The following is a 27,189-nucleotide window of genomic DNA, read 5'->3' on the forward strand; positions in this document are numbered from 1 at the left end:
CCCAGAAAGCAAGCTGACCCCAGAAAGCAAGCTGACCCCAGGAAAGCAGGGTGACCCCAGGAAAGCAGGGTGACCCCAGGAAAGCAGGGAGACCGCAGGAAAGCAGGGAGACCGCAGGAAAGCAGGGAGACTGCAGGAAAGCAGGGTGACCCCGGGAAAGCAGGGAGACCCCAGAAAAGTAGGGTGACCCCAGAAAGCAAGCGGACCTCAGGAAAGCAGGGAGACCCCCATGAAAGCAGGGTGACCCCAGGTAAGTAGGTTGACCCCTGGAAAGCAGGGAGACCCTAGGAAAGCAGAGTGACTCTAGAAAAGCAGGGTGACCAGAGGAAAGCAGGGAGATTCCAGGAAAGCAGGATGACCCAAGGAAAGCAGGATGACCCCAGGAAAGCTGAGTGGTGGCTTTCTATGGGTATTGGCTATATGACGTGTACAGTGTGCTGGAGTATGCCATATACTACAGGGCTGTGTAGGAGTACACTGACATGAGGTAAGATACGTGGTATCCCCCCTCCTGCAATAACCCCTGCACTGCCGGCACACACAGATCTCCAGCATCCATTGCAACGTGGCGCGCTGGCCCCTCCCTGTCATTGAGTGAGCTGACCAATCAGGAGAGGCGGCACGCGTGCGGCGGCAGGATGAGTCCCAGCTCGCTATTGGCTGACAGCGGGTTCCCAGCTCTGCCCGGATCAAGTAAGTGTAGAGCTGAGAGGCTCAGGCAGTGCCGGCTGTCCGCGGGTGAGACGGGGGTGCGGGAGAGGGCTGAGGGCGGCTGCTGCTGAGCGTCCTACACGTGCCCATGGTCTGCATTACAGTGTGCCTGGTGGGCTGTGCCCAGGGTCTTCTGCAGTACAGTGTGCCAAGCTGTGCCCATGGTTTGCAGTACATTGTGCCTGGTGGGCTGTGCTATGCCCATGGTGGTGTGTGTGACAAGCTGTGCCCATGGTGGACTGCAGTACAGTGTTCCTGGTGGTCTGTGCCCAGGGTCTTCTACACTACAGTGTGCCTGGTGGGCTGTGCCAAGCTGTATCCCAGGTCTTCTGCACTACAGTGTCTGGTGGTCTGCAGTTCAGTGTGCCAAGCAGTGCCCATGGTGATCTGTATGTTAGTGTACCCAATGATCTGGTCTATGCCAACTTGTGCCCGTGATGGTCTGTACCTCAAGGTCTGCTGGTATGAGCTGTGTTCTGTTCATGGTGGTGTGCAGTTTAGTTTGCTTAGTAATCTATGCCAAGCTGTGCCCGTGGTGGTCTACAACTGAATATGTCTGGTGGTTTGTGCCAAACTGTGCCCATGGTCTGCACCTGAGTGTACCTGGTGGTCTGCACCTGCGTAGTAGTATATGCCAACTTGTGCCCATAGTGGTCTGCACCAAGCAGTGTTTGATGGTGAGGGGCTGAGTGCTCCTGGTGGCCTGTAAGTAGTAGTGGTGGCACTTCACTATGCCACATGCCTCCTTCATAAGTCATTACCAAGGCCTGGTGGTCTGCGGCTGACTGTCCCTGGTGTGCTGATTTGTTGTTCTTCTGGATCTCTTACCTGGGTGTGCCCACTATTCTGCCCAGGGCTATGGCATTGTTCAGCACCCGATGCTTTGTTACTATACACTATGCCCACACGTGTGCCTTTAGTGCTGTCCACCTGGCAGCCCACACCTAAGTGTGCCAGTGGTCTCTACATGGCATAGAGGTGGCATCTCGGTCCTGATCAGAGGCTGCGCCCATCATTTAGGGTTTGGGCGTTCTATGAATGAAGAATGTGTATGGCAGGAGATCCAGGATGAGGCAATACTTGGGGAACGGTGGGGATTATTTGCATCTTCCAAAGTAGTTGGTGCCATCTTAGTGCCACCAGGATTGTACAAGGAGCAGGTAGAGACAGAACAGCTGTGTAGCCACGCTGGTATATGGGGTGAGGCTGAATATGCCCACGTAGCAAGAAGGAAACTGTTGTCTGGGATGTTACATGAAGGTGTCAGATATGTGACGATGTAAGACCAGAAAATTTGCCGTCCCTTTAAGGCCTATGCAGATGACTACTTCCAGAGATTCCTCTGGATCCATCGGGGTTAACTAGGATTCTGTCCGCTCTGTAACTCTACACATATAATAAACAGGCTGTAGGCAAAAAGACCGATCCAGCGATATATATCACTACTGGTGTCCTATATTGAAATAGCAATGGCGTACTTGAATAGGAAGGCATGGATGCTGGTACGGCGCACGGACCCCTAGGGGCCCCGGAACATGGATATCAATTTTATGTTGTGGCCCCTATAAGAGAGTAAAACCCCATTGTAAAGTTGAAGAGTAACATCTGGCATCGCCCACTGTTTTCAATGGGGCCGGCGGCAGCATCGCACCACAGTCTATGTACACACGGTGCAACGTGCGCTCTCCCCGTTGATCGCTACTTTCCCGAAGTGATCAGAGGTGGTTTTGATATAAAAATGCCTCGCATCCGCAGCCGTAATTCACAGCCCGATTTCCCACTTGCCTGTGTGAAGTTACTCTAAAGCTGCCTTCACACCTGCGTTAGGGTCAGTTCGGGCTTTACGTCGCTCGTCCATTTTTGCAGGAGACAAACTGAAAAAAACGGATGCGCTTTTTTTACCCCAATGATTTCAATGGGGTTTCAGAAAACGGAAAGGCTTCCATTCCGTTTTTTCTTTGCATGGGGAAAATGGCGCCGTCTACGGTGTTGTTTTTCCGTGCCAAAAAATGCAACCCTGATGTTTGCTTTCCGTTTTTTGGAACTTCAATGGGGCAAAAATGGATCCGTTTTATTTCAGTTTCTTTCCTCCAAAAATGGAGCAGAGAGACAAAACCCCCGAACTGACCCTAACGCAGGTGTGATGGCAGACTTAGCCCGTGGGACCGCTGCTATGACTGAAGTAAGGAAAGCCTCCTTGCCATGGTATATGCATGAAGCTGTTCGACAGTGCGGTCCAGGGTGGCGCTATCATTGCGGGACCGTTTTGGTGAACGGCAAAGCGCCAATTCAGTGCAGATGCAAATTACGAGTGGAATTTGGAGCAACCATCTCGTTGGACCTGTGTTCATTCCAGGGACTCTCAATCGGTACCCGAATCTCTTGTGGACGACTTTTTAGATGATCTGCCCCTATTGTAGCAGCAGGTGGCCACTTCCAGTACTTCAGTCATAGCCGCGGTCCCACGGGACTCAAAGACGTGAAAAGTGGATTTCTGCCACTTACATGCTACTCTTCAACTTCACAGTTGGGTTTTATGGTCTTACAGGGGCCACAATACAAAATTTGAAATCCATGTTCCGGGGGTCCATGCGCCATACCATTGTGTGGCACATCCATGCCTTCCTACTCAAGTACACCATGGTTATTCCAGTCTAGGACACCCATACTGAGGTATGGCGCTGGATCGGTCTTTTGACGGCACCCCGTATAACACAGACCTGTCTATGCTCTTCTAGTTCCTGCGCTGCTGTGAGGAGGAGGAGGGAGATGGAGCCTCAAAGCCTTCTTTACCTTTTACTATTCTGTGCTGGAGAGATCCTCACCAAACCCACGTTCCGCAAGGAGAGGATCCGCCTGGACCCCGACCTCAACGCTCAGGTCCATGAGGAGAACCAGAGCTTCCAAATGGATCACGAGGCGTTCCTGGGGAAGGATGAGGCGAAGACCTTTGACCAACTCACTCCAGAAGAAAGTAAAGACAAACTGGGGTGAGACAACAAGCCTCCTTATACTCAAAAAATAATGGTGGCTATTAGAGGTCGGGGATTGTCGCCTGACTTCTCCTTCGTCTTGTCTTGTTCTGCTTTAACCCCTTAGGCCTCCTTCATAGGCAAGAAAATCGTAGCTAAATCCCAGCTGTGTTTCCGCGATTTCTGTGCATTTTCTCGCAGCGCTTTAGTCCTGCTCTTTTCCCTGGATTTTCAGGGGAACTTGAAATATAAACCCTAACCTGGAAATAAGCCCTAGCTACATCTCCAGCGAGGTTTTGGACTAGCAATGTTACAAAACATCGCAAATATGAAGGAACCCGTAGGAAAGAATGGGCTTCATATACATGCGGTTTGTAGCATTGTCGCAACGCGAGAAAATCCCCCAACTTTGACGCCCTTGTGAAGGAGGCCTTAAAAGAGTTGACTTTTTCAGTTTATTGCATAACTATCAGTTCCGTATGGTACTGTTCACATAATGTCTGCAGGGCCCGGGCTGCCGCGGGGGGCTGGTGTGCCTGCAGGGCCCGGGCTGCCGCGGGGGGCTGGTGTTCCTGCAGGGCCCGGGCTGCCGCGGGGGGCTGGTGTGCCGGCGGGGCCCGGGCTGCCGCGGGAGGCTGGTGTGCCGGCGGGGCCCGGGCTGCCGCGGGAGGCTGGTGTGCCGCCGGGGCCCGGGCTGCCGCGGGGGGGCTGGTGTGCCGCCGGGGCCCGGGCTGCCGCGGGGGGGCTGGTGTGCCGCCGGGGCCCGGGCTGCCGCGGGGGGGCTGGTGTGCCGGCGGGGCCCGGGCTGCCGCGGGGGGGCTGGTGTGCCGGCGGGGCCCGGGCTGCCGCGGGGGGGCTGGTGTGCCGGCGGGGCCCGGGCTGCCGCGGGGGGGCTGGTGTGCCGGCGGGGCCCGGGCTGCCGCGGGGGGGCTGGTGTGCCGGCGGGGCCCGGGCTGCCGCGGGGGGGCTGGTGTGCCGGCGGGGTCCGGGATGCCGCGGGGGGCTGCCGTGCCGGCGGTTTCCTAGTTCTTCAGATAGACTATGTGCTTCTAGGATTTGCATGTCTGCATAATTGTAATCTGTCCAGTACAATAAGCCACAAAGGAAGAGCACTTGGCGTTGGGATGAGAACCTCCTTCCACCCCGTGAAGTCCCTCTTCTGCGAGGTGTCAGATGACAGAGGAGTGACTCTTGCCATGCTGATAACGTGGCACATACACTTGTGAAACTGTGAGTGTTGGCCGGGCATCAGTGAACTCCTCTCAATGGGAGGACTGAAGAGGGGACTTGGTGAGATGGTATCTGCGGGGCACCTCATCGCTGCCAACCATTCATTGTCCTCCAAACAGCCGCGGCTCCACTTCATCATTTGATATCTGCAGAAGGAGAAAAATCTTCTATTTTCTGTTCTTTTTGTGTTTTTAAGCTTTTATCTGCCAGCGTTCCAAAATTGCAACAGTGGAATCACAAAGTCGCTGCCTTGTTTCAGGTTCGGCAGATAAAAGGTTAATTAGTTGATACAAAGTATCGGTGGTTGCAAAAAAAAAAAAAAGTATAGTAAATTTATAGAAAGTTGTATAAGAGGACTGAGAAAATATTAAAGGGACCAAAACCATCAAATGTGAAGACCCGGCATGTTGGGGATACGGTATATCCTCTCTGCTGTTTGCACTCACTGTTTCCTTTTGTTGTGTGAGGTGTAGAATAAGGGCTCATGTCCACGGGGAAAATAGGATTTAGGATCCGCAGCGGATTTCCTGCATGCGGATCCGCACCCCATAGGGATGCATTGACCACCCGCGGGTACATAAATACCCGCGGATCGTCAATAAAAGTGATTTAAAAAAAAATGGAGCATGAAAAAATCTGGACCATGCTCCATTTTCATGCGGGTCTCCTGCAGGGACGGCTCCCGCGGGCTTCTATTGAAGCCTATGGAAGCCGTCCGGATCCGCGGGAGACCTAAAATAGGAATTTAAAGCATTTACTCACCCGCAGCGGACCGCGAAGCTCTGCTCTTCCTCACGGCTGCATCTCCCTTGCTTCGGCTCGGCGGATGTGCCCGGCGCATGCGCGCGGCACGTCGACGACGTGCCGCCGGCGTCAGGAATTCATCCGCCGGCCGAAAATGAAGATCCGGCCGTGAGGAAGAGCAGAGCTTCGTCGCCTGCGCCGGATAGGTAAATTCTTTTAAATTGCTATTTTCGGCGCTCATGTCCGCGGGGCAGGAGGGACCCGCTGCAGATTCTACATGGAGAATCTGCAGCGGATCTGATTTTCCCCGTGGACATGAGGCCTAAGTCTTTGTATCTGGAAACTGTCAGCAAGCTGCCGATGACTGAATTTATAATATATTTAAAAAATTTTTAATTCTAGCCTTTAACCCTTTCCTGACTGCATTACGTAAATACAGGGTGTACGAAGCCACCTCGGGAGCTGAGTTCACTCCGTACCTAGCAGCTATTGGCTGTTTTTAACAGCTGACAGCCACCGGTAGATGCTGCGGTCAAAGCTGACCACAGGTCTTAACAGTCAGCAGGGCAGGGGGGCCCCTTCCCGTTCTCCATCAGCAACTTCCCTGCAACTTGATCAGGGGGTGCAGATTGGCTAGTGTGGCAGCCCAATGCCTACTGGTAGTCATCTGTGCATGGCATGACTGGGAGCTATCAAACCCAACCCGTGGCAGGGCTTCATAGGTGACAATAGAAAACGTCATATACTGCAATGCTGAAGTATTGCGGTAGATTGTAGGAGCAATCAAATGATCGCAAATTCAACTCTACTGTGAGACTATATAAAAGTGTAAAATAAATAACTTTAAAGGTCTTTTTTTTTTTTTTTTTATATATTTATTTTTTTAAATTTAAAAATATTCAAAGTTCAACCCTCTTTCCCATTAAAAAAAATCTAAACAATTAAAAATCCCAACATATTTGATATCTCTGTTTACATAAAAGTTCAAACTATCAGAATTTCACAATCTTTATTCCTTGCAGGGAAGGCCGGAGAAAAAATGGAATACCAGAATTGTAAAGACTTCTTCTTTAAGCCAGTATATGTATTTTTTTTTTTAAGTCCCAGAAAAACCCTTTAATGCTTTAAAGGGGTTGTTCAGTCTTAGAAAAACTTTGTCTCCTTTCTTCCAAACACAGTTGCCACCCTTATCACTTTAATAGAATAGAGCTGCAGTACCACACACGACCCTATGGACAAGGGTGGCGCTGTGCTTAGAAGAAAGCAGCCATGTTTTTCTAACCCTGGACAACCCCTTTAAAGTGACAGTCCAGTCCACTTACTGCAAATCATTCTGGACTTCCCTGGGCCTTAAAGGGAAGCTGTCACCAGGCCCGGGCCAGGAGCAGCATGAGTCTGGGACAGATATGTACATTACGGGCATGTATGTTCTGTTTTGAAACGCTTCAGGGTTTCAGAAAAAACCTACTTTGAAGATCCGCTCTGGGTCATGGGGACGGCACTGCCCTCTTCCTGCCTGTGAGCCCGGCACTCGCTGTCGTTCACGCGTAGTACAGATTTGTTTCTTCTAAATATTTGTAATTCCCGCGCCGACGCTAAGCGATTACGGGGGTACCTGCAGCCCATCTGCAATCTCAATCGCGGATGGGCCGCGGGTTGGACAGCCTCCATTGACTACGATGGAGGCCGTCCGTGCAGAGTCCACAGCAAAATAGAGCATGTTGCCATTTTTTTCCTCTGCTTGCGGAATACGCAATTAGCTTTTGCGAGTGTAATTATTTTTGGATTCCACCATAGAAATCCGCTCCTGTGAAGCTGGCCTTAGGGTCAGTTCAGGGTTTACGTCTGTCTGTTTTTTGGAGAAGAGAAACAAACAGAAATAAACTTGATCTGTGGCTTCCCCACCCCCCCCCCCTATTGATTTCAACGGGGTTTTCAAAAGGAAAGGCTTCAGTTTGCTTCCGTTCCGTAAGGTTTGCGTTTTTTGGATGCGAAAATAGCGTAGTCTACAGCGCTTTTTTTCTATCAAAAAGATGGAAATCTGACCAAAAGAAAGTTTTTCTGTTTTTTTTTTTCCCCCAGTCAGCTTGCCTTTAGTGCCATGGGGCAACTGCCCACTTGGCCCCTTTGGTATCATCCAGCCCTGACAAAGATGTTGGCGCCAAAACACGTAGAGGATTCTGGGAGCAGAAAATCTTCATGTTCAACTTATAAATTGTATTTTCGTTCCCAGCAAAATAGTTGACCGGATAGACAGCGACAACAACGGGTTAATCAGCACGGAGGAGCTGACGGCGTGGATCAAGCGGGTCCAGAAGAGATACGTTTATGAAAACGTCGCCCGAGTTTGGAAGGACTACGACGTCAATAAAGATAACCATATATCATGGGAAGAGTACAAACAGGCCACCTACGGATATTACCTGGGTGAGTCGGGAGCCTCCTGTTGTATAACGATCTGCTAGTAGATTGGGAAGCTTCAGGGCACGACCATTTTTTGTTTATTTAAACATAATAAATGTTATATTTTAGGGATTACAATGTAAAGTGCTAAAATCCTGGGTTATTTAGTATTGGTACAAGTATAACTTGGTACAAGCCCTTTAAGCCCTGCCACAGGCACGGCTTAATAGGCAGAAATATATGGCAGCCCTGGAGGCCGCCCATGATCTTATCACAGGTAAGCCGTTAGAGTGCCACATTGACAGGAGCATCTAAGTGGTTAACAGCTGCGATCAGCCTTATCTCTAGTCATGTCAGACAACCTACACCTGTCATGTATGGGGTGGGCTCAGTATAGCGTGGAGTCCATATCAAATCCAGTGTGAATGCTGCTTCACAAGAAAAGACGGTGAACATGGCAAGAAATGGAGGTCTGTGTATATATAACTGTTGACTAATATCTCATTCTGCAGTTAGGTAAGACTTTGCACCCCCTTTGTATAGAACGGCTGTGAATAGTTTTGATCGTTGAACTAAACTTGTCATCGCTATATCTGTGCAGCAAACCCTGAGGAGTTCCAAGACGCCGCCGAGCAGTTCAGCTTCAAGAAGATGCTTCCCCGCGACGAAAGGAGGTTTAAACAAGCCGATCTGAATGGAGATCTTGAGGCGAACCGGGAAGAGTTCACGGCGTTCCTTCACCCAGAAGAGTTTGAGCACATGAAGGACATCGTTATATTGGTAAGAGAACCTTCCTGGGCTAGAATGCCGTTTTCGGCATTGACATTTGGTCATAGGTCTCTTTAGGTCCATGTCCACATCGGGACTATAGTTAACCCCTTTCCCCTGTGACATAAAGGTTTGGGGTGGGTATGACATGGGCTCGGAAGCGAAGCGCGCTGCATATCGGTGGGTGCCAGATGGCTGACAACCGCCGCATGCAGCCACAGTCGGCTAGCTCTGATTGATAGCTTACATGCATGGTCTGTCCTGACTGTGGCATGGAAACTGTCAGCTGGAGGGGGGTGCTGACTCGCCATCCACTTCCCTGTGATGCAATCATGGGGTACTGCGATTACCATGGTAGCCCTGGGCCTAGTGAATGCTCCCAGTGCTGCCATGTATTTAAGAAGATAAAGTCCTGCCCTTGTGAACGTTTAAAAAAATAGATAAATAAAATTTATATAGATATATATATATATATAATAAACTTTATTTGTATAGCGCCAACATATTCCGCAGCGCTTACATAGACGGGGGATACAGAAAGACAAAATACAAACATGACAGAACCACGGTTACATAGTAATCAGTTGAGGGAAGCAATAGGGGTGCGGGTCCTGCTCCAACGAGCTTACATACTACAAGTAATGAGGTGATACAGAAGGTAAAGGGGCTGGAGATGTGCACTGTATGGCGAGGTGGAGAGTGAGGGATGCTATACACATACAATGGTCAGACATTTAGCCATGTGACGGCAGAAACGGTGTGACTGCAGGAGCGGTTTATGATGGCTAGCAGGGATTGCAGTCAGTAGGTCAGGGAGCATGTTATCAGGCGGAGTACAGAGGGGTTTGTTTAGGGGATATGGTATGCCTCCCTGAAGAGGTGTGTTTTTAGAGCACGCCTGAAGTTCTGCGAGTCCGGGATTGCTCGGGTAGCCTTTGGTAGTGCGTTCCAGAGGACCGGTGCTGCTCTGGAGAAGTCTTGGAGGCGGGAATGAGAAGTTCGAATGAAAGGGGCACTCAGTCTGGTTTCATTAGCAGAGCGGAGAGCCCGGGCTGGGTGATGGATTGAGATGAGGGAGGCAATATAGGGGGGCGCTGCACTGTGGAGGGCTTTGTGGATGAAGGTGGCGAGTTTGAATTGAATTCTGTATTAAACGGGCAGCCAGTGCAGTGACCGGCACAGGGCAGAGGCGTCCGAGTAGCGGCTGGACAGGAAGATGAGCCTGGCTGCCGCATTCAGGATGGACTGGAGAGGGTAGAGTCTGGTGCAGGGGAGGCCGATCAGGAACGAGTTGCAGTAATCGAGCCGGGAGTGGATGAGGGCGACAATAAGCGTTTTTAACGTCTCCACAGTGAGAAAAGAGCGGATTCTTGCGATGTTCTTGAGGTGCAGCTGACATGTTCGGGCCAGAGATTGGATGTAGGGGGCAAAGGAGAGATCAGAGTCAAATATGACCCCAAGGCAGCGGGTGTGTTGTCTAGGAGTTATGGTGCCACACACTGAGATGGAGATGTCAGGAGGAGGTCGGTTAGTGGAGGGTGGAAATACCAGCAAGTCAGTTTTAGAGAGGTTTAGTTTTAGGTAGAGAGAGGACATAGTGTTAGAGACAGCGGACAGACAGTCGGTGATGTTTTGGAGGAAGGGTGCAGAGATGTCACGGGAAGAGGTGTATAGCTGGGTGTCATCAGCATACAGGTGGTATTGGAGGCCAAAACTCCTGATGGTTTGTCCAATAGGGGCTGTGTAGATAGAGAAGAGAAGGGGGCCAAGGACCGAGCCCTGGGGGACCCCAACAGCGAGGGGAAGAGGAGGGGAGGTAGAGCTAGCAAAGGAGACACTGAAAGAGCGGTCAGATAGGTAAGAGGAGAACCAGGAGAGGGCAGTGTCCTTTAGGCCAATGGAGCGTAGCATACTGAGGAGGAGTTTGTGGTCAACAGTGTCAAACGCTGCAGAAAGGTCGAGGAGGATCAGTAGGGAGTAATTGCCCCTCGATTTGGCTGTCAGTAGGTCATTGGATACCCTTGTAAGGGCAGTTTTTGTCGAGTGTTGAGGTCGGAAGCCAGACTGTAGGGGGTCTAGGAGAGAGTTGTCTGATAAATAGCTTACAAGGTGGGAGTAAACCAGGCGTTCTAGTAGTTTGGAGATGAAGGGGAGGTTTGAGATGGGTCGGTAGTTGGCAGCATCGGTCGCGTCCAGAGTCGGTTTCTTTAGCAGTGGGGATATGATGGCGTGTTTGAAAGAAGAGGGAAAGATGCCAGAGGTCAGAGAGAGGTTGAATATAGTGGTGAGATGGGAGATGACCACTGGGGAGAAGGAACGGAGGAGGTGTGAGGGGAGGTGGTCGCTAGCGCAGGTGGTGGGGCGAGCAGAGAAGAGCAATTTGGAGCCTTCTTCCTCTGTTGCTGGTCTGAGTACAGACAGTGAGCAGGAGCTAGATGCAGTGCTGACAAGACTAGGGTCAGGGCTAGTCTGGGACTTGGAAGTTATTTCCTGACGGATGTCGTCTCTTTTCTTTTTGAAGTAAGCAGCCAACTCTTCAGCACTGAGATCCATTACCAGGGGCTGCGGTTTAGGGCTGAGAAGGGAGTGAAAAGTATCAAAGAGCCGTTTAGGGTTGTGTGATAGTGAGGAGACAAGAGAGGTGAAGTAGACTTGTTTGGCATGGTGGAGGGCGAGGTTGTAGGTTCTGAGCATGAATTTGTAGTGGAGGAAGTCTGCGGATGTTTGCGATTTCCTCCACAGCCGTTCAGCACTTCTAGAGCACCGCCGGATGAAGCGTGTTTGAGGTGTGAGCCAGGGTTGCCGTGTTCTACATCGAAAGGCTCGGGTTCTGGGGGGCACCGCTTCATCCAGGGCATGTTTGAGAGCGGTGTTGTAGTGAGCGGCAGCCAGGTTGGGGCAGGAGAGGAGAGAGATAGGAGACAGAGAGGACTGTAGGGACTCGGCAAAGTCCTGGGTGTGAATTGCCTTAAGGTTCCTGTAGGTATGGTAGGTAGGTGGGTCTGGAGAGATGTTAGGGAGCGTGACAGAGAAAGAGAGGAGGTTATGATCTGAGAGTGGGAGAGGGGAGTTAGTGAAGTTGGAAGCAGAGCAGACGGAGGAAGACCAGATCCAGAGTGTTGCCATCCCTGTGAGTGGGAGAGGCTGTGAGTTGAGAGAGACCAAGGGAGGAGGTGAGCGATAGAAGCTTAGAGGCAGATGGGGAGATAGGATCATTAGTGGGGATGTTAAAATCACCTAAGATGAGGGTTGGAATTTCACAGGATAGGAAGTGGGGGAGCCAGGCAGCAAAGTGGTCCAAAAACAGGCGAGGAGCACCTGGGGGGCGGTAGATAACTGCTACTTGCATGGACAGCGGATGGAAAAGCTGTAGCGTATGTACCTCAAATGATGGAAAAGTGAGTGAGGGTACAGGGGGGATGACCTGGTAGGTGCATTTCGGGGAAAGAAGAGCACCTACTCCTCCGCCATGCCTGTCATCTGGTCTCGGGGTATGGGAGAACTGCAGGCCATTGTAGGACAGTGCAGCAGGGGAGGCCGTGTCAGACTGCTGTATCCACATTTCTGTGAGAGCTAGCAGGTTTAAAGATTTAGCAGTAAAAAAGTCGTGGATGGTGGGGAGTTTGTTACATGCTGACTGGCAGTTCCAGAGGGCACATTTAAAGGAGTCAGGGGAGGCTATGCATGGGCTAGCAGTTGGGCTTGGGGATTTTCTTAGTGAGTCAGGTAGGGGGTGATAGCTAGGAGCAGTGGAGGGTGGGCCAGGATTGGGAGAGATATCCCCAGCAGCTAGTAGCAGCAGGATAGAGAGGGTTAGCAAATGGCTAGGAGATTTATGAGGATGACTGTTATTTTTGTTAGTGACATGAGGGGGTTTGAGGCTAAGCAAGAAGGTAAAGAGTGCATGAGAGCTGTGCATAGGCAAGGACAGGAGAGAGGGGCTAATGTGAATAGAGTGCCCCAGAGGTGGGCACTTGAAAGAAGTTCTGAAACTGAGAGCAAGAATGAGAACAGAGGTGAAAGCATTAGCGATAGCTTTGAAGTGCAAAGTATTTAGGCAGAGTTTGTGGCCTACCTGTCTCCTACCATATAATTATATATATATTTTATTTTATTTTTTTAAGTGTCCCCCCCCCCCCCCCCTTGGACTCTCTTGTAAGTGAAATAAAATGTTAAAGTGAAAAATATTAAGCTCAAAAAACACCTTTTTTCACTTTTTTTTTTTAAATCCCACAAAGCGATAAAAATATAAATATAATTGTTGTTGCCGTGTGAGCCTGATCTGTCAAAGTATCACTTTATTTATCTGAATGCTGTAAAAAAAAAAAAAAATGCATAATGCCAGAATTGCTTTTTTATTTTTATTTATTTTTTGGCACCCCTTTTCACATTAAAAATTTTAATAGAAAGTGATCAAAAAGTTGTGTGCATGCAAAAATAGCAATAAAACTATAGCTCGTGCCACAAAAAACATTCCCTCACACCCCCTTTAACAATAAGATCAAGTTCTAGGGCTCTGGCTACGATGAACCAGAGGGTGTATCTTTGTAATAAAGGGATTTAAATTTTGTTTTTCAGGATAAAAAAAATAAAACATCTATAAACCTAGTATTGCCACAATGGTACTCTTGAATGTGGGGGATGGGAAAACAATAACCTGAAATATAGCTGGTAATTAAAGGGTTAAGGTGCCTTTTACACAGGATAACTATCGTCTGAAAAATTGCTCAGTTGAGCAAATGATGGTCGTTCGGTGTAAACTCCGCCTCCAGCAATCGAAAATGGTACCGATGGAAACTACAGGCCGTCCTGCAGAAACCGAGCCCTCCTACAACTATCACGGCTACCAGAAGATGGAGGCAGAACATAATTGAACTTTTTTTCCAAAGATTTTTTATTCTTTAGAAGTGGTACAGAAAAAAAACCTATAAATCTGGTGTCTTAGTAATCATACTGACCGGTATATTAAAGCTATCATGCAGCGTGTACGTTGTAGAAACAAGACCCCTCCCCATATCCTCGTGCGGAATTGCATTGGGTTTTTCTTTTCTTCCCCATTTCACTCAACTTAGACTTTTTCCCCAGTACATTATATGGTATACTAAATAAGACTATTGAAAAATAAGGGGTTAAAGGGATTTTCTGGGTCTAAAACACGGATAGGATTTTCTTAGAGTATGCCCAGAGGTCAGACCCCCCTCCCCCCTTTAATCAAGCATTAATGGCCTGTAATTAAAATGGGTCATCAGTGTTATAGCTCCGGAGAACCCCTTAACCCCTTGAGTGGCACGCCCGGAAAAGTTCCGTGACGAGCTCCACTGCTCATAGCAACATAGCCCGGAAGATTTCCGGGCTATGTATCACTATGGGAGCTGCAGAGCACAATGCCACAAGCTGTGACAGTGTGCTCTGCCTGCACAGACCCACAGAGAACAAAGCAAGGGCTTTGAAAAACCAGCAGAAGATATTGCCGGCATATCGGCAATGTCCTGCTTTGTTTACAGGTTGCCATAGAGACCATCGGCTTGTCAGAAGCAAGCCGATGGTCTCTGTGGCAGGGAGAGCTGGTTGTTGGCTGTCAGAGGACAGCTAGGTACCTGCTCTTAGAGCAGAGATCAGAGAAAACCTCCGATCTCTGCTGTGTTAACCCTTTACATGCTGCAGTCTATGTGACTGCAGCATGTAAAGGGCTGTCACTGCAGCATGTAAAGGGCTGTCACCATTGGACCCCTGGAATGTGATCAGGGATCCTGATGGGTCCCTGTGGAAGTCCCCTAAAGGGACAAAAAAAAATAAAACATTTTTAAAAAATTAAAAAAAAAAAAAGTAAAAAAATTATTAAAAAAATAAAAAAAACACTTGTCTCCCTTTACTTTGTAAAAAATCAAAAATACAATCACACATGTGGTATCCATGTGCGTCGTAATGACCCAGAGAAGGAAGTTAATACATTATTTAACCCCTTAATGACATGGCCCCTTTTTTCTTTTTTCCCCATTTCTTTTTTTCCTCCCCCCTGTTTAAAAAATCACAACTTGCCCCGCAAAAAACAAGCCCTCCTATGGCCATGTCAATGGAAAAATGAAAAAGTTATGGCTCTTGAGACGCAACTGCAAAACTAGTTGAAATTCAATGATTAGACCATTTTTAAAAACCTGCCCTAGTGGGCACGACAGGGTGGTAGGAAACCTGCCACTCAAGGGGTTAAAGGGATATACTGATGGCTGTACCTGAGGATGTGGTGTTGGGGCTCCCAAATGATGCCCTGAATAAGGGTGGAGACTTTTCTGGCCAGGCCTTTTTAGTGTAACTGGACCCCTCTAATATGATCTGATACTTGCTGAGAGATGTCTGAGGGATCCATTTTAATGGGGTATAACCTTTATTACCTTTCCACTGGATAGGTGATAAATCGCTGGCGGTTCAAATACTGGGACCCCGTCATTTGCTAGAATGGGGGGCCATCTATGTTCTGCTGTTTCCTTTAGCGGTATAGACTTTGAACGAGCGAGCGTGCTCAACGGGGAACTAATTCAGTTCAAGAAAACAAAATCCTGAAAAGTATTGTCACCAGGTTCATGCTGCCCAGGTTCATGCTGCCCTAACCACAGGAAGTAGGAACCCGGGACACAGATGATCATCAGACCAAACCCAACTTGAAGTTTGACGAAGCTGAGCTCTTGAGTCGTGGAGGCGGGCCTTGCAGGCCCCTCCCCGCCCTCATCCTGTAGACTGACGGCTCTCTTCTGTTTTGTGTATCGGGAGAGGGGTTGCTCGGCCCACCTCTGTGACTCCTGGTTCCTCAGTCCAACTTCAATGTGTGTTTATTCTAAAAACCTAACCTGGGGCAATGAGTATACTCGTTAAAGGTTCGTGCTGCCTGTGGTCCGGGCAGCATGCACCGGTGACCGAATCCCTTTAGCAGTCAGCTTACTGGCATTGACTCCTCCTACTTTGGGTTACTACCGTCTCTTCTTTCTTTGCACCATTATTTTGCACTTGACTATATGCAAAAAAAAAAAAACTTTCTGACAACTTTGAAAGTTCGCCATTTGTCACCACCCAGACTTACAATCTCCACCATTCATGTAACGGAGTGTATAACAAGTATGTAACGTTTTGCAGGAGACCATGGAAGACATCGACAAGAATGGAGATGGCTTTGTTGATGAAGATGAATATATTGGTAAGCTCTCTATTGAGTGACTTCAGGTTGGAGCTATTTTTTTGCACCCGTTCTAAGTTGGTGCTGTTCTAGCTGCTGATTTTCACACTGCACAGACCTTAAAGGGTTAATCGGGCTAGGAAATGTTGCACCTTGAGAACCTCATTTAGGGTACATTCGCGTGTAGCAGAAATATTATGGCAAATCTGCTTTAAAATCCGCTCCTCTTGCTCTGTAATTCCTCCTGTATATTAATGACTGGACCAACAGCTGTTTCCTACTAGAACGGGTGTGTCACCACTGATTGGACAATGTGGACTGTGCATGGGCATACCCTCAATTGGTAGCGCCCAATTGACAGTTATATTCGTAAATCTCCGTAAAGGTTTTGCATATCCAAGTAATTCAGACATAATTCTGTTTTTTTTTTCGCCACGTGTTGTACTTATATAGATTTATAAAAGGCGCCAAAATTGGGAAAGCTTTGAAAAAAATCTGTTTTTTGTTTTTTTTACATTTTTAACTGCAAAATGTCAAATATGTGCAAACAGTCTGTACAAATTTTTGATGAGATATATATTTCCATCTGTTTACTTAATTCTGGAAGCACATTGGAAAAACTTTAGTTTTTTTTCTTAACTATTTAGGAGACGTACAGATTTAACATTGATAACCTTTTGAGGAACACTTTGTTTTCCTACACCAAGCCAAGATTGCAAAGGCTCATAGGTGTCAGAATGATGGATATCCCCACAAATGACCCCATTTTGACCCCACTGTTTCTTTTCAGGAGTTAATGCAATTGAGAGGAGGAAAAATAAAACTTCATATTTTTGAAAATATGCCATTTTTAAATTATTATTTTTTTTTAAGTGCACATAAAAATAAGGATTTGCACCCCAAAATGGATACCCATGTTTGTCCTGTGTTCATAAACATACCCATTGTGGCCCTAATATTATGTCCGTATGCACAACGGGGACCAAACCGAAAGCAGTAGCCGGTGGCTTTCAGAACACACATTTTGCTTGAAGGTGATTTAGGCCCCATTGCGCACTTGTAGAGCCCTTGAGCTGCCAAAACTATATAGAACCCCCACAAATGACCCCATTTTTAAAAACTAGATCCTTTTAGGCTGGGTTCACACGGGGCGTATTCCCGCCTGAAATCCCGCGGTTTGGCCGCAGCAAAAAACGCGAGATTTCCGCCAGAGAACTGCCGCTGAAAAAGCCGCGGCGGCTTTGAAGCGGCCTGGCCGCTCGCTTTTCCGTTGCGGCCGGCCCTCCCATAGAGGAGAGCGCGGCCGCGGCTGAAATAAATAATAAATAGACATGCTGCATCTTTTTAAACCGCGGCTGCGGCGGCCGCAGCCGCGGTTTCAGCCGGGCTTACCGCAGCGGATTGGCCGTCCCGTGTGGACGAGATTTCTGAGAATCTTTCTGAGAATTTCATGGCTGACTAATCCCGAGATTAGCGGCCGCGGGCGGATTTGCCGCGGCAAATCCGCCCTGTGTGAACCCAGCCTTAATAAATTCATCTAGGGGTGTACTGCGTATTTTGACCCCACAGTTTTTGAATGAATGTAAGCAAAGCAGAAGGAAAAAATTATGGCATTTATATTTTGGCAATTGTGGTGTTTTTAAAAACCTTTTTTGTACAGCACACATATAAATGAAGATTTTCACCCCAAATTGATCCCCATTTGTCTTGAGTTCAGAAACATACTTGTTGTGGCCCTAATCCTATGTCCGTACGCACAACTGTACCCAAACCGAAAGGAGCATTAAACCTGAACTCTTTTAACTTTTACGTGATCGCCATTATCCATTGGATAATGGCGATCATGTGCCTGCTGATCACTCACTGCAGCCCTCAGTCACTGCTTCAAGCTCTTGGCTACCTTTTGGTAGCCAGGAGAAAGATGACTTTAAATTTCCTGGGCCCTCCGAGCTCTGTGAAGCTCAGCCAATCAGAGGCAGCGCTCGATGAACCAATCACAGCCATTCATTGGCTGTGATTGATTGGCCAATTACAGCAAGCGCTCAATCAGAGGCACGCTTCCTGGAGGCAGAGATTTTCCAATCCCCTGGCTAGAAGAGATGCTGAAGACCACTCCCAGGAACCGGGGGGGAATTTTTATGTATTCTTCTTAATGCTGCGAGGGGAGAAAAAAAATTAGCACACTCCATCTTTGCCCGTTTCCTTGTAACGCCTCGGCCATTGTTTTCAATGGGACCTGCAAAGACCTCACATGGCGCACTCATACCGTGCAATGTACGTTCACGTGTAATGCGATGTTTCCCATTGAAGTCAATGGGAAATGCTTGTCCTCTTTTCACGCCCATGAAACGCGTATGAGGATCACAATTTCACATGATGAAAAACGCTTCAGATCGCAGTGAAAGTCGCGCGTTGGCAAGCAGGCTGAGTCTCGGTTCAATATCGCGCTCGCCCGTGTAAATGAGAGACTTTCCGAGCATGTATGACATTTTTATTCCTGGTTGAGTCCGTAAGGTGCGATCTACGGTCTGGTGATGGAGGGATTCATATTTGTCGTCGGACAAGTCTAGGAATATAGCGAAGTTCATTGTGAAGTTGCCAAAAAAGAAAAAATTGCGAGGAAAGTACGAAAAGTTTGGAACGGCTCCCCACATTTGACTGCTCCCACCGAGAAGTCAAACCTGGCGATTCTTATATATATTTAAATCTATATACATCTGATTTGAAATAATGCAGGTGCGCTTAAATTAGACCTATAATTGTGTCCCTTTTGTATATGATGAAATGAAGCAGAAATCCATCTGACTATAAGAGCCGGCGAACGGTCTCCCAAGATGTTTAATGGGCTTTTGGCAATTAAAATGTTTCTTTGGTCAAAGTTCTCTCTCGGCTGGTGCTTACCTCCCGCCCCGCTGTTATCCCAGCGAGCGTAAAGTAGTACAAATTGTGTATATTGTTTTGTGTACAATGTCACAGTGCTAGAGAAGTCAGCACCCCACTTGGTAATGACAGGATGTGTTCCCAGAGTGGTTTCAGTAATGGAGAGAGGTAAAGTAATTTAATTTAGGTGTTGATCAAGAATGTTGTTTTCACAGCGGTAGAGAGACAAAAAAATGACATTCTGTTATTCGAGGTTTACACACTTTTTTTTTTTTTGCCTGCGGCCAAATCAAAATTGACATAATGAGACCTTTGGCTCCCATGTGACTTTTCATTCTCGGTCTTGCATACTTCATAACACCAATGAAGCCGATTCTAATGCTGCACTGTTAGGTTTCATTTGCAATTTAGGTTATTTTAGTTTTTTTTGTGTGAGGTTTGCTCTTATTTGTGGTTATTATGCCTTTAGATATTGGCGTGATGTATATTCAATTCTGACAACTCCTTCCAGGTGATTGATTTTTTTTTTTGTTGTGTGTGTTTAAAGGGGTTGTCCCGCGCCGAAAGGTTTTTTTTGTTTTTTTTTCAATAGCCCCCCCGTTCGGCGCGAGACAAACCCGATGCAGGGGTTTAAAAAAAAAAACCGCATAGTACTTACCCAAATCCCCGCGCTCCGGTGACTTCTTACTTACCTTGCGAAGATGGCCGCTGGGATCTTCACCCACGGTGGACCGCAGGTCTTCTCCCATGGTGCACCGTGGGCTCTGTGCGTTCCATTGCCGATTCCAGCCTCCTGATTGGCTGGAATCGGCACACGTGACGGGGCGGAGCTACGAGGAGCAGCTCTCCAGCACGAGCGGCCCCATTCAGAAGGAAGAAGACCGGACTGCGCAAGCGCGTCTAATCGGGAGATTAGACGCTGAAATTAGACGGCACCATGGAGACGGGGACGCTAGCAATGGAACAGGTAAGTGAATAACTTCTGTATGGCTCATAATTAATGCACGATGTACATTACAAAGTGCATTAATATGGCCATACAGAAGTGTATACCCCCACTTGCTTTCGCGGGACAACCCCTTTAATATGTATAATATTACACATGTACACTCATTGTCAAAACGATTGCTCCCCTAGAAAGAGTTGTCGGAATCGTAGGTAAGTTTTATATGTGTGATTGTAACATTGATATAAGTAAGTGATTATAATATCAGAGCAAAAGGATGATTTATTGCAGAATATTGACCTCTTGAAGGGAGGCTCTAGTACCCTGTTGGGCCACCTGTAGCTCAGATACATGCAGTGATAAGGGTGGGCATGGAGGCTCTAGTACCCTGTGGTACCGCCTCTAGCTTGGGTACAAGATGTGATACTGGCCAGCATGGAGGCTCTAGTACCCTGTTGTACTAGCTCTAGCTTGGATACAGGATATGATATGGGCAGGCATGGAGGCTCTAGTACCCTGTTGGGTCGCTTCTAGCTTGGATACAAGATGTGATACGGACCGGCATGGAGGCTGTAGTACCCTTTTGTATCGCCTCTAGCTTGGATAAAAGATGTGATACGGGTGCATAGAGGCTCTAGTACCCTGTTAGGTCGCCTCTAGCTTGAATACAAGATGTGATACAAGCAGGCATGCAGGCTCTAGTACCCTGTTGAACCACCTCTAGCTTGGATGTGAGATGTGATACAGGTGGGCATGGAGGCTCTAGTACCCTATTGGGCCACATCTAGTTTCAATGTAAGGTGTGATACTTCAGGCATGAAGGCTGTAGTACTCTGTTGGGCTGCCTCTAGCTTCGATGTAAGATTTGATACGGGCGGGCATGCAGGTTCTAGTACCCTATTGGGCTTCATCTTACTTGGATGCTAGGTGTGATACAGTGGGCATGGAGGGTAGTACGCTGTTGGGCCGCCTTTAGCTTGGATACAAGATGTGATACGGGCAGGCATGAAGGCTCTCGTACCCTGTTGTACTGCCTCTAGCTAGGATACAAGATGTGATACGTCAGGCATTGAGGCTATAGTACTCTGTTGGGCCACATCTAGCTTCGATATAAGATTTGATACGGGCGGGCATGGAGGCTGTAGTACCCTGTTGGGCGGCATCTTGCTTGGATGCTAGGTGTGATACAGTGGGCATGGAGGGTAGTACGCTGTTGGGCCGCCTCTAGCTTGGATACCAGATGTGATACGGGCAGGCATGGAGTCTCAAGTGCCCTTCTGGGCCACGTATAGCTTGGATGCTAGATGTGATACTTGTGGGCATACAGGTTCTGTATGGTGTCCTGCAGCATATCAGTCCATGTTTCTTGTAATTGTGCCTCTAGATCGTGCAAACTTGTAGGCTGTCGAAGTTGGCGTTCCAGAGGATCCAATACATGTTCTACTGGCAATACTTCTGCTAGGCCAGACCACAGAAGTGTGGTGATGTGTCACAGGAATGTCTCCACAACCCTCTTGTGTGCGGCCGAGCATTATCCTGCTGGAAGCCGCCATGAGAGGAACACATGTGGCTGCAGGACGTCCTGAACATATCGCTGAGCTATCATTGTCCCTCCTACCACTACTAGGGGTGACCGACTGTCGTATGCGATGGCTCCCTGGACCATCACACCAGCAGAGGGCAGGATGGAGGAGGTCACACCGAGGTCTCCAGACACAAACACTGCTGTCATTAGTGCCCAAGCTAAACTTGGATTAGATGCTGAAGACAACCTTGTTCCACTCCGTAATGGTCCAGTTTTGTCGTATATGACACCACTGCAAATTGAGGCAACAGTGGGTGTTAAAGACAGTACATGTAATAGGTGTCGTGAGACCAAGTGTCCTTCAGTCAAGCACCTGGAAATGGTTTTGACAAACACAGGGGCCTATAATGATGGCGCCACCTGTCTCTGGATGGCGGACAACAAAATATTCAAAGCTTCTTGTGCTTGTTGAACGATCAGACGCTCCTCTCTACTGGTGGTCTGTAGGTGGCATCCTGAGCCCCATCACCTTGTGTGCCCTCACACATCCACTGGTCCCAACACCTCCAAAAAGTCTGGTCAGACGCTCCTCTCTATTGGTGGTCTGTAGAAGGGTCCTGAGCCTGGTCACCTTGTGTGCCCCCATTCACTGGTCCCAACACCTTCTAACAGTCTGGTCAGACGCTCCTCTCTATTGGTGGTCTGTAGAAGGGTCCTGAGCTGGTCACCTTGTGTGCCCTCACAGATCCACTGGTCCCAACACCTCCTAACAGTCTGTTCAGAACGACCCGGTGGGGACAATTCATCGATACAACCATCCAGCTTCTCACATCCCAATAATGCACCCCTCTCAGACTCTGGTAACGGGGTGAAATGTCTTCTCTGCGTCGTAGAGGCGTCTAGTGGTCAACAAGCTCTACACAAGCGGAAGAAGAGGTCACTACGCACAAGGAGCCTCCGAGAGCCTTATAGGCCAAAGGGGGAACCACTTTTAGGGTCTCCGGTGACAAGACCGTTCAACTAATCACACCACATTTACGAGTTTTGTAGTAAAATGACAACTCCTCCTTGGAGCTTAATTAATTTGTTTTTGTGACGATATATTCAAATTGGACTCTGCTTATGAATAACTAGAAGCTCCGGAGCTTGTAGGCACTGATTGTCCGGTATCACGCTCTGCATATTCTGTGCGGCAAATCCACGGCAATTTGAAGTACAGTTTATGTGGATGAAATTTTAAATCCCCATCTGCACAGAATTGAAGGCACGCCGCAGATTTTTAATCTGCAGCATCTAAAAGGGGTATTCTGGCACTGTAAACTATTGATGACCCATCCTCCTGGATCCTTTGGGATCCCTGCCGATCAGTTGATTGAAATGACAGTGGTCGTGCTTGAGTGCGATAATCAGAACCTGACTGCAAGTGTATAACTTCTGTACAGCACCACCACAGGGCAAATGAAGCATTACACTTTTGCCATTAAAGTCCATAGGCTAGCTGTGTAATGCACAGATGTGCCAGGTTCCCCAGAGAAAGACTTTCTGTCGGCACTCCTCTGTGGCTAATGGAGTAGCGGCCGGGACCCCTGCCTTCTATTCATATAGTATATTTGACAAACCAGTATACTAAACTTGGCAGCTGCTGTAAATACATCAGCAACAAAAAAAACCTTGTATGGTGAAATTCTAGGATAAATTGGATTCAGTTGTTGGCAAGTTAGAAATGTGAACTGCAGGCTCTAATTTTAGAGGCCGCCCCTTGAAGAGAGCGATTCATTTCATCCTTTCATCCCACACGCTGTGAAGATGGCCATGACTAATTTTCAGATCTTCTCTCAGATCACTGTAAAGCGACATAAATATAACTATCATTACACATAACACAAGGCGTACTAATAGGAAATCTGCGCTGGGCTATGAGAACACATTGGTTTACTGTACAGAAGCAGAGCTGCCCTGTCCGTTTGTTGTACTTGGATGGTTGGGTGTTAAAGGGTTGTAAGAGATACATTTTAATGTTTAAAAAAATATGGTTCCCCATAGCTGAAAATAATAAGCTTCCCGCATGTCCCTCCAGCTGCACCTCCAGGGATTCCTATGGGACATGCTGCTTGCAGGCTGCAGCAGCCTTGTAGGGGACATCACAGGCTGCAGCAGCTAATCGGAGCCCAGAGTTATACACCTTTTACACTGAAGTAGAATGGTGCAGTTCTCATTCACTTATCGTTCAGTATTTCCCATTCATTTCATCAAAATACACATACATCACCTTTAGAAGCGCTCTACGACATTGCTGCAGCTGCTCCCCAGGTCCCAGCACTGTTTCTCTTCATCTTCTGGCCAGGGATTGAAAAATCCCTGCCTTCTGGAAGCCCTGGCTGTGATTGGCTAAGCGTCAGCCAATCACAGCCAGCACTTCCAGGAGGCAGGGATTTTTCAATCAGTGCCTGGAACCCAGGGAGAAGATGCAGCCGGGTCGACAGCGCATCCAAGGTGATGTTTGTGAAATTTTTTTTTTTAATTCTTCAGCTACGGCTTATTTTTTGGAAAGGGCTTATATTTCAAGTCTCCCCCGAAAAGCCTTGCATGTGGGGTTACAAAGTCGCGTGACTTTGTAGCACCGAGAAACCGCAGCGATATCACACGGACCTGCTATGCGATATTGCTGCGATTTTCCCCCCCCCCCCCCCCCCCTCTCTTGCGGCGATGCTGTGTCGCCCGTGTGTACGAGGCCTTAAACTGAACGATTATCGTTCAGTTTTGCTCGTTTGAACTATTTAATGAACGATAATCATTCGGTCTTAATGCAACTCTAGCTGTGCCCTGTGATTGGCTGCAGCAGTCTGTGATGTCCCATGCACAACTGCTGCAGCCTGTATACGGTGCATCATATTGGAAACCCGGAGCTGCTGATGAGGGACGTGCGGGAAGCTGGAGGAGGGGAGTATAGGCCTGCTTGTTTTCTGCCATGGAAAAAACTTTTTAACTCTAAAAATTGACCTCCGACAGCCCCTTTTTAAGCATGCGGATTGTTCAATTGCAATTAATATAAAAGGGGTGAAATCTGCGACGTGACTGCACCCTGAAGGAGGGGGGTAGTATGTTTTGAGCTTCCTTGGATGTGTTCCCATCTGAGACTTCTATGGCATATATGAGATCCACCCTTGGAGCACATCCCTGTCTCTATAACTGCCATTCCCTTCTCTGGGTGTTAGGACAACAGTGTTGTGCAGCTTGCATGGCTGTTTTTGTAATTCCCACCCACTTCGTACAGAGCAGTATCCCCAGCTTGGCCAGAATTGTCTGAGAAGGTAATACCCCTTTTAAAGCCCAACCTTATTCACTTACATAAAAAAAAGTTGCAGTACCAGATACAACCCATGGAGAAGTCATGCTATTTCCTGGGGGAATGACTTCCCTGCTGAAGTCGGTGTAGTGCAGGAAAATCTGACTTTCTTCAGAGTCCCTTGCAGAAGCCACTGCTCCGACCCCAATGTAGTGGCCGGCGCTTGTCATTGCAGGCGCAGCTCTAGCTGAAATCGATGGCAGTTGCGCTTGCAATTACAAGCTCTGACCACTAGACAGAGGTTGAAGTAGCGTCTTCCGCTCCGTCCCCTGTGTGTAGCTGTGCTGGAAAGAATGCGCTCACTTAGCTGATCGACCCGGTTCCCAACCAGCAGACTCCAGCCGATCAACTCTTGATGACCTATTCTTTTGATCTGTGCATGGGATAACCTAGGAAGCTAATATTGGTGCAGATACCTGACTGCCATTTTTGTCTGTAGCGGACATGTTCTCGCATGAAGAAGGGACTCCAGAACCTGACTGGGTAGCCACCGAAAGGGAACAGTTTTCAGATTTCCGCGACCTCAACAAGGATGGAAAAATGGACAACGATGAAATCCGACACTGGATTCTTCCTCAAGATTATGACCACGCACAGGCCGAAGCCAGGCACCTAATCTACGAGTCCGACGTGAACAAGGTACACCACTGCTCCATCCCTTGTAACCTAATAACGGTTAATTTGACAGTTTTCTGGAGCAAATTGCACCAAAACGGTTTTACATGTTTTGCACGACATTTTTTTTTTCTTTTTTTACTCTTTCAGACACATTTTTTGGTATATCTGATGAAGGGGGCGTGCCCTAAATGTGACATTGTTCACTAAGTTTTGGGGCAATTCTTCTGTAGTTTGAGTGACAGTTTTGAGCGATCTTCTTTACATGACTCTTAAGTAGCTAATTGGCTACTTAGAGTTAAATGCAGACAGAGCGGGACACTGCTGATAACTCAGAACAAAGCAGCTGTTGGCATATATAAAACAGCTGCCTTGTTCTCGCAGTTATCAGCGGTGACCTCCTTGAGCTGATGGCTCAGAGAAACAGCAACAGTGCTGACAGCTCCTTTGCTGTCTGAGCTTTCAGCTGGTGTCTGTGCCGCCCACTGAGAAAATCAGCCTGCGGTGCTGATAAGTCATCAGTGATTTCTAGGTTGCTAGAAATCAAGGATGAACGAACCGTGCACGATGGCATTTAAATACGAATATTGCTCAAAAGATGGCTTTTGAGCGAATTTTGACCGATAATCGTCTAAATGGGCCTTTAGAGGGGGGAAAGGAAGATATAGATAGATATATAGATTTCATTCCAGTCCTTATCCTCTTAAGGACCAAGCGCGGTAAATGTATGGTGCCTGGACCTGGGTTAAATCCCTGCAATCGCGCAAGAACAGTTCAGGTCTTTGGCTGCCAGACACTGCCGAGGACCCTAAGGAGAAGGAAAAAGAAGGCCAGGATCCATTGCTGTCACTGAAATCAATTGGAGACTTGTCTGCAGTTACAAGTGCCGGCCACTACGCAGGGGTCAGAGCAGAAACTTCTGCTGCTTCTGCTCCAACCCCTGTGTGTGCGCCTGCTGACAGCACCAGGATAATGAGCTGGTCCCAAGCAGCAGACCCCAGCCAATCCACTATTGATAACCTATCCTGAGGACCTTGACCATCATTAAGACTGGGATTTGTCTTTTTCAGTTGTCAATATACATTATAGTTTTTGGTTTTTTTTACAAATTTTTTTCTTTTAATTGGTCACTTTTCTTATTGCAGGATAAAATGTTGACCAAAGATGAGATCCTAGAGAACTGGAATATGTTTGTGGGTAGCCAGGCCACGAACTACGGAGAAGACCTCACCAGAAACCATGATGAGTTGTGATGCCATGAAAAAGAACTGTGATGTTTTTTTTTTTCTTTCTCTCGTTCACTTGACTCACCATACCATAGTATTTCGCACCACCACAAACTATATTCATTACCTCAGAATGGGTAGAATTACCCAACACTTTTTAGTCTTTGAAAAAGATCTATGAACAGATTTTTAATGTGATTTCAGAAACGCTATAGTGTTTTTTATTTTTTTTCCACTTTTTGTCCCCCTTACCCCCCCAGTACTAAAGCAATAGTGGCAGTAAACTGTTTTAAACTTATTTTGTGAATATTGAGGTTATTTTTTTATGCCTTCAGCCATGTACATATAAATCTCTTTCTAAAAGTATTGCCTGTCAGATTTACAGATTAGTGTCTTTTTTTTTTTTTTTTGTTTTTTTCGGTTACTGAATATTCCGGCCGCAGAGTTGTATGTACCACATTAACACCAGTATTTTATTAAAGTTTTTCTAAGAAAGATTATTTGCTTGATTTTCTTCTACAAAGTCATGAAAATAAAGGGGAAAGCCGTCTGAAAAGTGAAATAAACGAACAAAAAAAAAAGTTTTTTGTTTTTTTTGCAGTGAGTATAAATGCGGGGAAAATGCTGTTTTATTCATAACAGTAGCTTTTCTAACTAT

The 27,189-nt window shown here is 47.6% G+C and overlaps 1 protein-coding gene across 2 annotated transcripts; it reads left to right on the top strand.

The window, feature by feature from the left end:
- Positions 1-604: 604 nt before the first annotated feature.
- On the top strand, positions 605-27,026 carry RCN1 (reticulocalbin 1). 2 transcript variants are annotated; one of them, XM_066583241.1, is made up of 7 exons: positions 605-693; positions 3,450-3,701; positions 7,891-8,084; positions 8,662-8,840; positions 15,954-16,014; positions 25,130-25,329; positions 26,451-27,026. In XM_066583241.1, exons 2-7 carry the CDS (start codon positions 3,481-3,483, stop codon positions 26,556-26,558), a joined length of 963 nt encoding a protein of 320 aa, XP_066439338.1. In that variant the 5' UTR covers positions 605-693; positions 3,450-3,480; the 3' UTR covers positions 26,559-27,026. The 2 variants fall into 2 exon arrangements, with proteins under 2 accessions (XP_066439338.1, XP_066439337.1); XM_066583240.1 differs by having other exon boundaries at positions 690-738.
- Positions 27,027-27,189: the final 163 nt, after the last annotated feature.

The sequence above is a fragment of the Eleutherodactylus coqui genome, chromosome 11, assembly GCF_035609145.1.
Source record: "Eleutherodactylus coqui strain aEleCoq1 chromosome 11, aEleCoq1.hap1, whole genome shotgun sequence".
Classification (NCBI taxonomy): domain Eukaryota; kingdom Metazoa; phylum Chordata; class Amphibia; order Anura; family Eleutherodactylidae; genus Eleutherodactylus; species Eleutherodactylus coqui.

What these genes read in the sequence shown, in the direction of transcription:
- RCN1 (XM_066583241.1), top strand. Translation starts at nt 3,481, where the DNA reads ATGGAGCCTCAAAGCCTTCTTTACCTTTTACTATTCTGTGCTGGAGAG. An exon ending in TGAAGGACATCGTTATATTG is followed by an intron (nt 8,841 to 15,953) that starts GTAAGAGAACCT and finishes AACGTTTTGCAG; the next exon opens with GAGACCATGGAAGACATCGA. An exon ending in TGATGAAGATGAATATATTG is followed by an intron (nt 16,015 to 25,129) that starts GTAAGCTCTCTA and finishes TTTTGTCTGTAG; the next exon opens with CGGACATGTTCTCGCATGAA.